The 14,696-nt window shown below is 35.4% G+C and overlaps 1 protein-coding gene across 7 annotated transcripts in view; it reads right to left on the bottom strand.

Moving 5' to 3' along the window:
* Window positions 1-14,696, bottom strand: part of LOC132283582 (SNARE-interacting protein KEULE-like) — a 30,952-nt gene that overhangs the window by 1,937 nt on the left and 14,319 nt on the right. For 6 of the 7 annotated variants that reach the window (XM_059785558.1, XM_059785561.1, XM_059785563.1 and 3 more), the window contains 10 exons: window positions 10,271-10,396; window positions 9,999-10,190; window positions 9,827-9,910; window positions 9,605-9,703; window positions 9,455-9,528; window positions 7,257-7,353; window positions 5,999-6,124; window positions 5,807-5,902; window positions 4,587-4,706; window positions 4,191-4,268 (listed from right to left, as the gene is read on the bottom strand). In XM_059785558.1, coding sequence (XP_059641541.1) covers window positions 4,191-4,268; window positions 4,587-4,706; window positions 5,807-5,902; window positions 5,999-6,124; window positions 7,257-7,353; window positions 9,455-9,528; window positions 9,605-9,703; window positions 9,827-9,910; window positions 9,999-10,190; window positions 10,271-10,396 — 1,092 coding nt within the window. The remainder of the gene's footprint in view (window positions 1-4,190; window positions 4,269-4,586; window positions 4,707-5,806; window positions 5,903-5,998; window positions 6,125-7,256; window positions 7,354-9,454; window positions 9,529-9,604; window positions 9,704-9,826; window positions 9,911-9,998; window positions 10,191-10,270; window positions 10,397-14,696) is intronic. The other variant, XM_059785559.1, reaches the window with a different exon arrangement.

Genomic DNA, 14,696 nt, shown 5'->3' with positions numbered 1-14,696 from the left:
GTTTCAGCTTAAGCTTCATTCCCTTGCTGGGACCACACGGAAGAACAAATGCAAGATGCAGAATCATGAAACAGGATGAGATTTAAGTGGCTACTGTAAGAGTCTAAGATTATTAGACGCACTTGATACCTAGCTACCAGCAGAAGGTTTCAACAGGAAATATGCTTTTGCTCATGTAAAACAGAAGGGATTAGCCTCATTATTTTCTTAATGAATTTACATATATTACTAAGTAATTTTACTATAAAACTAGAGTGTTCAAAAAGTTGGTCAAAAAATGAAAATTTCAGAACCTGCGACACTCTACAACCTACACTCAATTTCTTTTGGTTCTAATATTATGTGAAGATGCCATAGCGTCATGGCCATGGTCATTGCCTTGTACAAGGTCCCACATAAGGTATTAAATCCCCTTTCTGCTGGCAAAGGAAGAGGAAAACTGGAAATATAATGGAAACAACAATTTGGAAACAAGATGTTAAAACATGATTCAAATATCTTCTTGGGTGCAAGGGAAAAACCTAATAAATGAATAACTGAATACTTCAAAGGTATATGCACCAAACAACATTGAAGAATCCACCGAGGGACAGAGTAAACAAATTATTAACTCATAGAATATATATCCTAATCAACTTGGCTAACCTTCCATGCAATGTATCAACATCAATTTGGTTGGCAAAAGCCAGGGATAAAGATGTTATGGGAATAAAAAATTGGAAATGCATAAAAATAAGGGTAAACTGTAAAAAAAACTCCCCTCAACTTTCGCGATTTCGTAGATTAACCCCTTCAACTTTTGTTTTTGCACATAACCCCCCCTTAAAGTATTAAGAAATGCTGCAAATCACCCCCTTGCCATTTGCGGACAGTTATGGAATGGACGGGAAACTATCACTTGCATAGAACATAAGATTTTAGGTAGTAACATTCCTATAATACCCTTTGGGTAAACTACAAAAAACCTCAACTTTCATGAATTCATAAATTACCCCCCTTAACTTTCGTGTTTACACATAAGCCCCTTAAAGTATTAAGAAATGATGCAAATCACTCTTTGAAAGTTGAGGTTTTTTTTTTTCATTTTACCCAATTTTTTTTCTTTAGAGATAAAATGGTAAATTAGATGCACCTTATGGGCACTTTAACTGATTAGGGGGTAAGTTGCAACATTTAGATAGTTTGTTGTTGTTTGTGGTGGGGTATTTGCAAATCCTTGAAAGTTTTGAGTTTTATTTTTCTTAGTTTGCCCTAAAAATAATAGATACAACATAAAATATATAAAAAAAAAAAAGTGATAACTTTTTGGAAGTTCTATACGTCCTATAATATATGGAATAATATAAATAATTATTAATTCATATATATATATATATATATTACAACACAAACACCAAAAAAGTATCGCAATACAGAATAAACTAACAAAACATTAAATGTATTATGTAAGCATGTAGATATATGGATCTAAATATATTGATTTACAATGCATTATATAAGATACATAATCAAAGAAAATTTTTAAATTTAGAGTCCGCAGGAGATATAGCCAAAATTCAACAAGTACATCAAATTCAAGCTATTATTCCACCAACTATAGAATTTTTATTTTGTAAGTTTTTATTCAAATGCACCATCAGAAAATAATATTTCAAATTCATCTTTGGGTTTCATTTTAGCTTTCAAAAAAAAAACATAAGACTTCTTTAACTTTTTATAGCACACAAAAATTGTAAACTTAAGAACATTTTTAAAATCATGTTACCATGAAATAGTTCCACCTAAAGAGTGACAGATGTTTAACCCACATTCCTTCCCTATCTCAATGTCAGTTGTAGAGGGAATCCCATTTTGTGAGGCAGGTTGGATGGCAGTTTGGATTCCAACATAGTGTTTTAACATTGAAGGCAAGTGTAGAGTACCATGGGTATGGGCCTTGTTTGTTTTCCTGAATAAGTGAATAGGATTTCATATCTTATCATGCCTTTGGATGAATTAACAAGTCCCAATAAGGGTCTGGATATTAAACCCCAGGGATCTCCATGTCATCATTTGAGGGGAATAACAAACACATTCTGGATAATTTATATATGCGATAATCTGAGCATGATAAAACATTAAATCTGCAAGAATCTGCATAGCATTTTGAAAAAGGACAATGAAAATGTAAACTAGGGAAACTAAGCTTCCAAAGGCTATTTATAAATAAATAAATAAATAAAGCAGACTGATATGTGCCAAATCTGGCCAATACAGACAATTGGAAGGATTTAAATTAGGCATTTAGCGAAAATTTAATTCAAAATGACGGTTAAATTTTCAATCCAGTCAGTGTCCAAATGCTAGAATCACGATTTCAGTAAACCCTTTGAGGCTAAAATACAGAAATTCGCGGAGCAAGGCAGTATTAGAACGGCTCAGTTTAAATATTAAGTTCGTAATGTTCAGCACACACCACAAAAGCCAAAGTAGATAAGAAGCGAGCACTTTTTGCAGCTTTTAACACCTTGACTCATTAGGTTCATGCAAGTGGCTTTTTGTTTTTTTCCTTAGGTGACCAACAATGTTTTCCCTAATATTTGTTGCGCCAAACAAAAAAAAATTCTTTCCTTTTTGGGGTATGTGACTAGTTTCTTGGTTGAACCATATTATGCCCCTTTTTGCAATTACATGAACGATGTTCATATAAATTAATAAACAACAAAAAGGTCACATTTTATTCTCATTTATTTTTCCTCTTAAAATGTCTTAAAATAACTGTTACATGTATTTTTGTTCCACATGATTTTCTCTGTTTTCTTTAAACTATTTCTATTTTTCTATAAATAAAAAATAAACAATAAACTTCTTTTGAATAAAAGTCACACCTTGTGAAACAATTTTGCCTAGAAAAACCATGGCTGCAATGAGAATTTTCTTGGTGTCATAGCTGGGGATACAGAACTCCAGAGCTATGGCTATCTTAATCTATTAATATATCTGACTAGTGAGATGCGAAACCTAATACCACTAAAGCTAATAGCTGGTTATATGCCACACTGCTACTCCTTAAAAACGTGGTCCACTATATAAAACCAAATTAATGGAAGATCTACTGTAAAAATCTGTTAATTAATAAGACAATTAATGGAAGATTGCAAAAGTAAAAAATAAAGATTAGACACGATTTTCAGACCTAGAAAATGTGTACAATAGAGTACAAAGAAATATTACTTGGTGGACTATACCAATAATAGGAATTCCTATTCATTAAAATTATCCAAAAATATGATGACTAGTATCTGCACTATATGTCGAGAAACTGAGTATTTTCCTATAAAAGTAGGTTCAAACGAACGATTAGCAATAATACCAACCCATATCTGTTCACAATAGTCTTAGATGACATAATGAAAGTTATACAAGGGATTTCACGGTTCATGTATTTGCTGATGATATAGTTCTGTTACACGTATTACAGAACTTAGCAATAAAAATGAGAACATGGAGAAGTACACTAGAGTCGAGGTTTAGAAAATAGAAAAATTAAAATGTAACAATAATAATTCAAGTCAAGGATTACTCGAAATAACAATTTTCTTTATTTAGGATCAATAATACAAGGAGACCTGAAGATGAACAATGATGTAACAAGTAGTTATAAGAGAATATCAAATAGGTTGTAAGGAAAATTCTGTAGGACAATCATTAGGCCAACCAGCTTATATTGAGCAAAATACTGGGCATTAATAATGAAACAAGAACGACATTCATGTAGGCTTAAATGATAGAAGTAAGCAGAAAAAACAGGATTAATACTCAACATGTCATAGAAATAAAAAGTGATACATATTAGTGATAAAATAAGAGAATTTAGGCTTAAATGCTACTAACATTTTGAACTAAGGCCAATAGATCCATGAATAACAAAAAGGAAGAGATATTTAAAAAAAATAGAAAGGGACAGAGACAAAATCAAAATTAACATGAAATGAAGTAATAAGAAAAAATGTGAAACTAAATAAAATAGGAAACATTACTGATAACTGAAAATAGAAGAAGAAGAGAAAATTCATGTGGGTGACCCAATATAATTTGGATCAAGGCAACGATGATGATGATATAGATCAAGGCAAGGATGATGATGATAAGGCTCCTTCATAAAAGTATATGTACTACCTAGGCAGCAATAAAACTATTCAGGAATGTACCTCTATCAAAGGGTAAAAGCGTGATAGTTGCCATGTCACTTCTTCACCAGTACGATCTTTTCTAGCAGCATGCTTCTTCTGAAGTTAAAATGGAAAGGAAAAACAGGAATATTGGTTAGACAGTGGACTTCATCATCAACCATGAAAAGAAATTCAACAAATCACTTCTTCTTTTTTTTTTGATAAGTAAACTTCATAAAAGGCGCTCAAAGGGGAGCGAACCCAAAGAAACAAAAGGCGCCCAAGGCGACGCTACAATTTCAAGCTATCTACAAAGTCCAAAAGAATATTCATAGATATACAATTCCGCCCATTAACCAAAAAAAGAGAGAAGACAGAATATTAAACTTGAGAGACCTAATAGGGGACTCCTCGCCCTCAAACATCAAATTTTACCTTATGAACATCAAATTTTAGAGAGAAAGCTCCGATAGAGCTTTTCTTAGTATCTGATGATCCTTCGAGCAGTCTCATATTATAAACAGCATTCATTTCCTCAGGCGGTAATCTTGCTAACTGAAAGATATAAAGATAAAGCATACAATTAAAAAATATATTGTCAAGATGATATTTGTTCTCAAATGGAAGGATGAAGTAACAACTCCTTAAAGATACTAAAAAATGAAGTGTAAGATGCTTTGGCTTTAATATAAGAAGTAGCAACAGATACGAAGGAAATATCCAAGAGATAATAATACAAATATCAAAGTACTTTGCTGAAAATTCCAGAGTTTTATCATACACCTGATTGACCCCCGTTTTGCATTTACATTTTCACTTTCCCAGTGAACAGCTCAGCAAAACAGGAATACAAAAGTGGGCAGGGGAGCAGTGGGCTCTCCTACATTCCCACCATCTATTGCAATAAGCTGCCCTTACGAAAAATTATACCAACAACTACAATCTGAGTTTGGTGCGTAGACTTGAGACGTTGCTAGCCAGTATTAATATTTCAGTGAGCACTGATATTCATGAATTTCTATGAAGCGCGTCACAGTGGTGTCCTAAATAAATTTGTCCTAAATAAATTTCTCGAATTGCTAGGAAGCATGTTAACATGGCGTCATAACAAAATCAGTCTCATCCGACGTTTCTCGAGCTTTAGCCATCCGCAGTCAAATTTCCCCTCCACCACCCACCTCCAAATCCAATTACCTAATAAGCCTGATTGTATTGCTGCAACCTTCTCAATCCAGCCCAATAAGAATAACCAGAGTCCAATAGTACACGAAACTTCATAGATTGGATTCATACCAAATCCTAAAAATTAAATTGAAACGTTGAGTTCCTCAGGTTTAAATATGTAGATTCAACAACTCTGGTTTCTATACACAATGGACCCATTAAACTCACACATTAAATTACGCGTAACTCAAGTGAAAATAGGGCCAAAAAAGGTGCTCCATTGGCTTCTAGGTCAATATTGTAATTTCTTCTCCAGATTGAGTGCAATTACCGAAGGGTATTCATGTTGAAACCCAAAGGGTTTTAATAAGGCAATGATTTTGATGGTAATTTGAAAAATAAAGTTACAATAAATTCATTTGTTGATCCCAAAAAAGAACAAGGGATGGAAGTTAAATAATTAAATTATATAAAATAACAAAGGGACCCACCTCCATCAATTTTGTAATTTTGTCACCCCCAAACTTCTCAGGATAAATGGCTGCATAAATCATCAACAACCGCAACTTATTTTCACGTGTTACATCCTGCATAACAGAGGAAGATTTCTTTATATATATAGATTTGTGAATGCACTGGCAATGCTCTCTGCATATCTATTTTTTATATCTACAAGTGTTCACCTCTTTTGTTCTCAGAAAATTGATTACTTCCTTAGTTCCTGCATCTCCAAAGACAAGGTCCTGCTCTAGTTGCCCAAGATCTTTAAGGCCCATCTGCTTAATAATATTGTTGATTTTTCCTGCAATCTGTGTCAATAAAAGTCTAGCATGAAGCCAAATTTCTAAAAAGATTAAGACGATGGCACCAAGACAAGACATAAAACCAGAAAGTATGATGATGCATGGTACTTTAGATAACATCCAAACAAATTGAGGAGAAAAAAATTATAGCTATGACAAGGCAACTGTTATTGACTATATAGAATGATGCATTCAAGACAAAACAAGTTGCAGACTGACCATGCTTGGAATGAGGCTGCCAAAAATGTACGAGCCTATAAAAGAACAAGTCTAATAACAGATCAACTGATTACTGAAAATTATGATGCAGCACAAATTGAGGACAAGATCACAAGAAGTCAAAAGAATTGGTTTACTCGTGTGACGCAAAAACCAAGAAGAAAACCAAAAGGATTAGTGACTTAATAATTTTTATTACTGAAGACTAGAATGACAACTGGAAACCAAAATAAAGGTAGTCTCAAGCAATTATAAGAGGGCATATTAGGCTTATTAGCTATGAATCGACAAAAGATACAGCAAAAAATGGCTGAATGGTTACAAAAGATGGGCTCATCGGATCCAAGTGGTTATGATATAAGTTTTTTGTGGCATGACTTCGTAAAGTGCATTAAAGCCATATAACTTGGTATAACCGACACTACAATAGGTAAAAGCAAATGTCGTGCAGCAAAACCAGCAAGCATATAATAGCATTGGATCCACAATTCCGAAAGTAACATCTTTATTTTCAAATGTAGACCAGGCAACAGGACTGGACCAAGCCATTAGCTAGTTATATCTTGTATGAGCTATACTTGGAGAGCATAACGAACCTCACTTTTTAGTTTTTACAGAACTATGTACCCTGAAGAGCTTCCTATCTATTTCTTTTAGTTGTTTTATGAATCTAGGAAGTTTTAGGCGAGCACTAGAAAACCAGAGTGAAAATTCAGTCCAAAAGGAAATGACAAGCAAAATGAACATTCCCTGCAGGTCGTTTTTTTCATAAACTAAATGACAAAATACAACATTGCTGCCTTCTTCCTCACCAAGTACGACAACTGAGACAAAGTATGTTGTTTAAAACATTCCATCTTTGGTATAAGAACATCCCTTCTACTAGAAACTATAATGTCTTTTCATAGAAGAAACTCACATCGACATGGAGTGAAAGCTTTTCCATCTGTTCACTATATTGCGGCAAAGCTTGAACCATCTTTTGCAAGTCCCGCGTAGACAATTCGGCGCCATTTCTATTCAAAACAATTATACAGAGTGAGATATTTTGACACACTTAAATCAACAATAGATTAAGCAAGCATAAGATTTTTTGCTACCAAATTAAACGTCTATATTTGCACCTTTAAGATTATGAAAAGAACACTAAAGTGCATACAATTTTAATAAGGACACAAACATAAATCAATTATACAGGCCCAGACTAAAGTTTAAACTATGGGAACAAGAAATAGGTGAATGAGACTGAAAGAACTCAAAGGAGGATATTAACAATTGAAGCACACAAATAAATATATAAATAAATACATTTTAAATGAAAAAAGATAGATGTTTGAAAATTTTGGAGAAAGGTGGAGGCTTCTATTGTTATCTTTTCATGGAAAAGGAATCAATCCCTCGTTGTTCAGGGCATCTTCTTCCGATAGTACCACAAGCAGGTCTGGTAAGTATTTAATTAACTGAAAGCAACTCAACTCCGAGGCTCGGTGGGCAGGAGCAGGCCTGTGAGAGGCAAGGCTCTGGTGCGAGCTACACATGCTCACAATTCCCACATTGCCTTGGTGTGGAAGAGTGAAGTGTTATATGTATATTCATCACCCTTCTATGACACAACGCGTTTTAAAGCTGTGATGGCCGTGAACCTATCAGAACTCTAGAGTTAAGCGTGCTTAACCTGGAGGCTGGAGTAGTACCAAGATGGGTGACCTCTTGGGAAGGCTCTGGTTGGGGGAGCCAATAGCGGACAATATTGTGTCTGGTGGGGTGAGGGCCATTACAAACAGAGCCTTTTTCCCAACTTTAGGAAAACAGAAACTGTAGGTGCACTACTTGAGGCCGGCTACATTAATCCTATTTTTCCATTCCACTCTATCAAAGGTCCTAGCTTTAGCTAAACCACATGTTATCATATCCTTCCTTGCTAATCGCGTTAACTTTGTTCTTCTTCTTCCCCTAGCATTACCCTCAATGTAGACCATGTCACTGAAAGCATACATAAATATTTGTAGGACGCTGATTCTCCCTAAATCTAGCACAGTTTGAACTCCAAAAACTAAAATTCAACATTTGAACTACTAAAAACTAATCTAAACCTCGTCGTCCTTGCCTTAATCCCATATGAATGGGATCGGCCACATGAATCCTTTCTCTCCACTCTTTCCTATTACATAAGTAAAACTAATCTAAACCTACTTGGCGTAAATGTGAGAAACTTAGTTTTGTGACGGCAAATTTCGGTGACAAAACATGTTCTTTCTGCACCACGTGAGTCATCACAGTAAATTCCCCATATCACAACTAAAGCCAAACTGCAAATACAATAAATCAATGAGCCACCTACAACAAGATCCTAATAGATGAAACTTCCAAAATACCCATGACTAACCTGAAGGAAACATAAACTTAGTCATGCCATTGGAGTTCCCATGTCAAACTTTTCATGTTAACCCCATACCATGCATTGATATAACATTAAGCATGTTAAAAAATAATTAATGAAAAAAATCTAAAATATGAAATTGATGAAATAAAATTGACAAGAAGATAATAATTACTTTTCTATAAAGTCATAGATACCTTGAAGTTAGCATAAAAGTATAAAAAAATTCAATGAACAGTGTCAATACCTGGTGGTGTAATGCATGCAATGTATTGCCATCATATAAAATGTAGCATAAAATACACTTTGCCATTCTATCATTCCAAATTGCTATTTAATGACCCCAAGGGGTTGGCTCAAGTGGGTAAGAACTTGGCCCTGGTGCCTCGGGAAGCAGTAGGTCTAAGGTTCGACTCCTCTTGGGTGCAATCAATTCCTTGAGGGGGGGTGAGTGAGTATCAACTAGGAAAAAAAATATGCTATTTATGTTGTATTTAAAATATTTTGCACATCTTTTGTGTATCACAAGCTATCAGGCAACACCAAGCTGCATTTGATCCCATCGATATTGGATTATGGAAAACATAGTACTTTCAACACTGATGGGGGAAAAAAAATACAATAAAATCATAATTGACTACCACTACCTGGAATAGAGCACTCATATTTCTGTAACATTATAATATTTCATGACATTAATAATGAAAGGTTTTCACAGTAGAAAAACAAAAACTAACCTTGAACCATGCATTTGTGCAGCTCTATTCCTTGATACGAAACTGGTCATCTTTTCATGTAACCGTTCACTAGCCTGACAAGGCAGTCAACTTTTATAAAACATTCATTATATCTCTGTTCAGAACTAAAAATCATTCAACAAGACGTACATCAGCTATATGTGCATGGCGAAGCTCTACCCAGATAGGATCATGATCCTCCAGAAGGACCTCTTTTTTCTCTGGTAGACCACCTGTTTTGCTTGGAACCTAAACAGCAGAATTCCTTGATATGAAGTAGTTAAAGGAGATCGAACAGCATATCAAAAGAAGAAATGAAACTTAGAACGATACAAATATTTTTTTTTTTGAAGTAAGAATGATACAACTTACCTCATGCACATATTTATTTCCCTCCATATTTAGTAAATCATGGCACATGGCATCATATGTCCATTCATGTATGATAGGAGCAATCTAGGAATGTAAAATAAGCATGTTGGATACAATCAAACATATAAGGCAGGCCATAAACACATTGTAACAAACAGATGCATCTCAAAACCTGATCTATTGATCTATCCAGGATGAGCAATTCGCATGTTTCCGTCTGGGGAAAGTTAGGGACGTCAGCTTTATACTTCATAAGACAGTTCCAAATGCCAGCTGCAAGCTTTGTAGGAATTAGATCACGAAATGTTGTCATTGTGGTTGGATCGAGAGATCTGGCTGCGCGGTATCGTACCAAAGGAAATTCCTGGGGGGAAAAATAACTCATACAAGCTTTAAAAATGATTAAAGATATGTATTAAGAATAATAATCCTCAATATACATACCCTCAATGAAGCAAAAACTGTAGCAATGCGGGTGGCCATCATATTCAAGCACGCATCACCAGTGCGTGAATTCTCTTCATCCCCAAAAAGTTCCTCTAAAGCCCTCTCATTATCAGTGATAAAACCCTGTGTGGTAAAAACTACGGTTCAGAAAGAAATAAGATATACAATAACAGGCGTCCAACAAAGAAAATTGTAGAAAAAATTATATCAATAAAGAGGGCAAAAAAGAGCATGTGGACATTGCTGAATATTTAGAAATTAACAATGACATACAAATAGATTTCTGGAAGGAAAATCTTGAATTTCCAAGATTCATGGCTCTCTCTCTCTCTCTCTCTCGCGTGCGCACACGAGAGAGAGGGGGGGGGGGGGGGGGGAGGGAGGGAGAGAGGGAAAGGAGGGGATTGCGATGAAGCAAACAATTTGGGAGCACTGTCATTGAGAGAGGTACATATCATCTAGAGAAAAAAATATCACTTAAAGAAACAAGATGAAGGTGTCTTGTGAAAGAGGCGTAGGTTCCTTATCAACCATAAGTACTATGTTGAGATTATATGCCCTTCAAAGCCAATATTTGATTGTATTTGACATTTATTATTAATGAATTATGTTTTTATTTAATAATTTACATATGCATGGTGCATGCTTGTATGGGTTCATGAGCTGAATTAAGTTATTCTTCGACTATGTAATATCGTTTGTGCATAGCGAGAGTCTCATACATAGGAGTTATTAATCATCGGATTACACTATCATGAATGTGTTTGCAGTCAGTGATAGAGCTTGGGCATTCTATCTGAAAGAATGTAATAAATTTGTTTTTAGGGCTAATTAAAAATAAAAAACCACTACTTCCAAAATTTGATCATAAACCCCCAACCTGTGTTTCAGAAAACCTCCAGCATTATAAAAAGTGATCACATTGCCCCAATATATGTACGACCCATTAACCGGGCTATGAAATGACAAATTTGACCTTACTATTATTTAATGTTAAATTAAAAACTGAAAATTATTTTTTAAAATTACAAAAATACCTATCCCTAACACTTTCACTCTATCTGTACACTCTCTCTCTATCTACAACCCAATGATCAAAGCAAGGCTGACCAATTTCAGACCGCCACATGATTAAAACCATGGCACTCTATCTCTACCAAACACCACTACAACCATCCTCTGTCATTACCAAGCTGCAACCACCCACCACCACTAAAAATTTCTCCCCCCCTGAATTTCACCATCACTGCTTTATTAGATCACCATCATCTCTCTCCAAGAACTAAACTTGGAGTATCAACATTCATAGTGATATATCTCTTGCTTGCCAACGGATTCACTCTCCTTGATTTTCTTTCTTGGTTGATAGACTGATTTTCTCAATCATCATTCATTGTAGAATCAAATAAACACAGTAACAAAAATTATGTTGATATATGTTGATTCAATTGAAGAAAGAGGGCTTTGATTCAATTGAAGAAAGGGTTTTGATTGTGAAGCTGTGAGCATATTTTGGTCAGAATTCAGCTATCTATTTCCGTGTCGGTCCTCTTGTTCATCGACGAGCAAGAGGGAGAAGGAAGAGATACCCAGTGGTGGTATCGTCGTCTTGCCAATCACAAAGTCCGACGAAGACAGACCCAGTCCGGTGACGGTGGTATCGTCGTCTTCCTCTGTGATCACAGCCAAACTTCCACGGTGAATAGAACCTCGAGATCCGAGCAATGTCGAGCTCTACAACGGAGACCCAACTCCAGTGAAGCACTGAACAAATAGCGACCCAAAACAGAGGGTGTGAGAAAGGGTGGCACGGGCAACCCCAGCTCCGACAATGATGATGTCAGATTCAGGTCTGTCAGGCCTGAAATTCCCATCGGCGAAGCTCGAATCGTTGTCGTCCCACATCTCACACGCACTAGTAGCTTTCTGCCGGCAATTTCTTTTGGTCCTGTCTTGCAAAATATGGAGAAGAACAAAGCCCATCAGATACACAAAGAAAGTACCCAGAATGTAACTGTCGACCATCGTCAACATCTTCTTCTTATAATTGATTAGAGAATGAGACATAGAAGGCGAGATCAAGATCACCTCGATTTCTCTCTCTACCGAGTCTACCCCTCTGTAATTCCTATATTTACATATGTGGGAGAATGATCTACCATAACTAGCTGATGGGTCTGTTTTAGAAGGGGGTTGAAGAAGAGGGTATTTTTGTAATTTTAGAAAAATTATTTTCAGTTTTTAATTTAACATAAATAATAGTAAGGTCAAATTTGTAATTTAACAGCCTGATCACTTTTTATAGTGTTGGGGGTTCTCTGAAATAGGTTGGGGATTTATGATCAAATTTTGATAGTAGTGGGGTTTTTTTTGAAATTAGCCCTTGTTTTTATGAGATAAGATGACTTATCTCAATCATTAGTAGATGACTTAAACCATACATGTTGATGTGTTGGACACATCTAGGGACGGACCCAGAAAAGTATGTGAAGGGGGGCAGAAGTTGTAGTTTCTGCGGCACGGACCCAGAAAAGTCTGTGAAGGGGGGCAGAAGTTGTAATTTCTGCAGCGGCAAATTTAAAATTTTATAGGTATATAATTCAAATATATATATATATAGTAAATATAAATACCAAAAATAAAAAAATTCAGTGGGGGCAATTGCCCCACAACAGGTCTGTGCCAGGACACATTGAACTGAATCGAGGATAAGTGAAAAATGTACAATAATAGTCGTGATAATTTTTCACTTATTAGTGTTATAGCGAGAAACTCTTGAACCTAATAGAGAAATGGACTCTTGTCTTTATTAGTGGTTGATTGATTTATTTTAGTGGACCCAAGGATCTAAAATCTGGTATTTTGGGTAATCATTAACTATTGGCATTGGCAAGATGGTGTCTATGCTAGATAATTTATCTCGACTTGATTAGTTTCATCACAAAAATCTGGATCCAGTGGTTTTGATGAAATTGTTTTATCATCTATTTATTTATTAAATATAGATATATATATGTATTATTTTCTAAAAATAAATTTTTATGTGATGAAACGGAATAAATCAAAAAGTCAAAATAAGGGGTAAATTAGTTATTGGATTTATGGCGTTGTTTTATCCAATCACTAATTATGCATGGAAGGGTTATCTCGTAATTTAACATTGTGGCTTTTTTATTCATCACTTGGAGTGCAATTATTTTTGTTTAATGCAATTAAAAATAATTAATGAGCTAATTATTTGGTCAAGAGTTGACTAGAAATTTAATAGGCCCATTGGAGCCAAGTATTGGATAGGCCCAACTAGACCCCACTCCCAGTGTTATTAAAAGCTCAAGGCGCACCAACGCGCTAGAGGTCCTTTGGAGCCTAGGCGTGCGCGCAATTGAAATTTTAAACTACCATAAAAGCATTCATATCTTATAAGTCATACCAATATTCTAAAAATTAATATCAAATATAAAAAAGTAAATCCATCAACTATATAAGCATTCAAGAAACCATAAAACAGAGCACAAATTTGTTTTCTTGAAAGGCAAAACAGAATTTGTTTTTTCCAATGGAAAACAGAGCACAAAAAGAAATAAATCTATTAACGAAACAAAAAAAAACTGTTACCAAGAAAAGGAAAAAAGATCAGAGCCCAATAAAAAAGACACAGAGAAAAAAGAAGTAGATGAAGAGAGGAGTAGATGAGAAATTGAGAATAGAGAGTGTGAAAAAAAAAAAAAAAAGGAGAAAAAACAGAGCCCAAAAAAAAGAAAAAGGAAGAGAGAGAAGAGAACTAGAGAGAGAGAGAAGTAAACAATGATGAGAGAGAAGAAGAAGAAAGAACTCATCTGGCTTCATCGTTCGTCACTGCAACTAGGGCTTTGTCGTTGGTCTCACAGACTCACTCTTTCTATGTTCGGTTGACACTTTGACTCTTGGGATTTCTTATTTGTTTATTCTTTTGAACAAAAGTTCCTTCTCTTATAAGCTTAGGTTTTCTTATTAGTTTATTAAGTTGCCAAAAGATCCCTTTTTGGCTTAAGAAATAGAATAATCATTTAAAAAAAAAAAAAAAAACAGTGAGGCGCACGAGGCGCGCACCCAGTAAACATCAGTGAGCATGGGATGACAACAGGCGCTAGACCTGTGCCTCGAACCTAGGCGTGCCTTTAACAACACTACCCACTCCTACCTTAACTTGGAGGGCAAACAATGGGAGTTAGAAGGAAACGGGAGAGGAGATAGAGGGGCTGCTAACCCAAGGAGGGGCGGCCCACCCCTCTCCCTATATATGTGTGTGTTGTCTCTCATATTTTAATTGCACTGCCATAGTCTTTACTTGAGACATGCACAAGACGTATTCTCTCTCTAGGGTTTCTATACTCACTTGGAGCCCACTCTTGCAAGGCTTGTGGATTTCATTCAAGGTCATAGG

This window comes from Cornus florida, unplaced genomic scaffold (assembly GCF_030987335.1).
Source record: "Cornus florida cultivar Cherokee Brave unplaced genomic scaffold, ASM3098733v1 CherokeeBrave_3.0.0_Hap2_Chr11, whole genome shotgun sequence".
In the NCBI taxonomy this organism is placed as follows: Eukaryota; Viridiplantae; Streptophyta; class Magnoliopsida; order Cornales; family Cornaceae; genus Cornus; species Cornus florida.
Note: the sequence above shows the minus strand (reverse complement) of the source record. Positions and strands in the feature narration are given on the sequence as shown.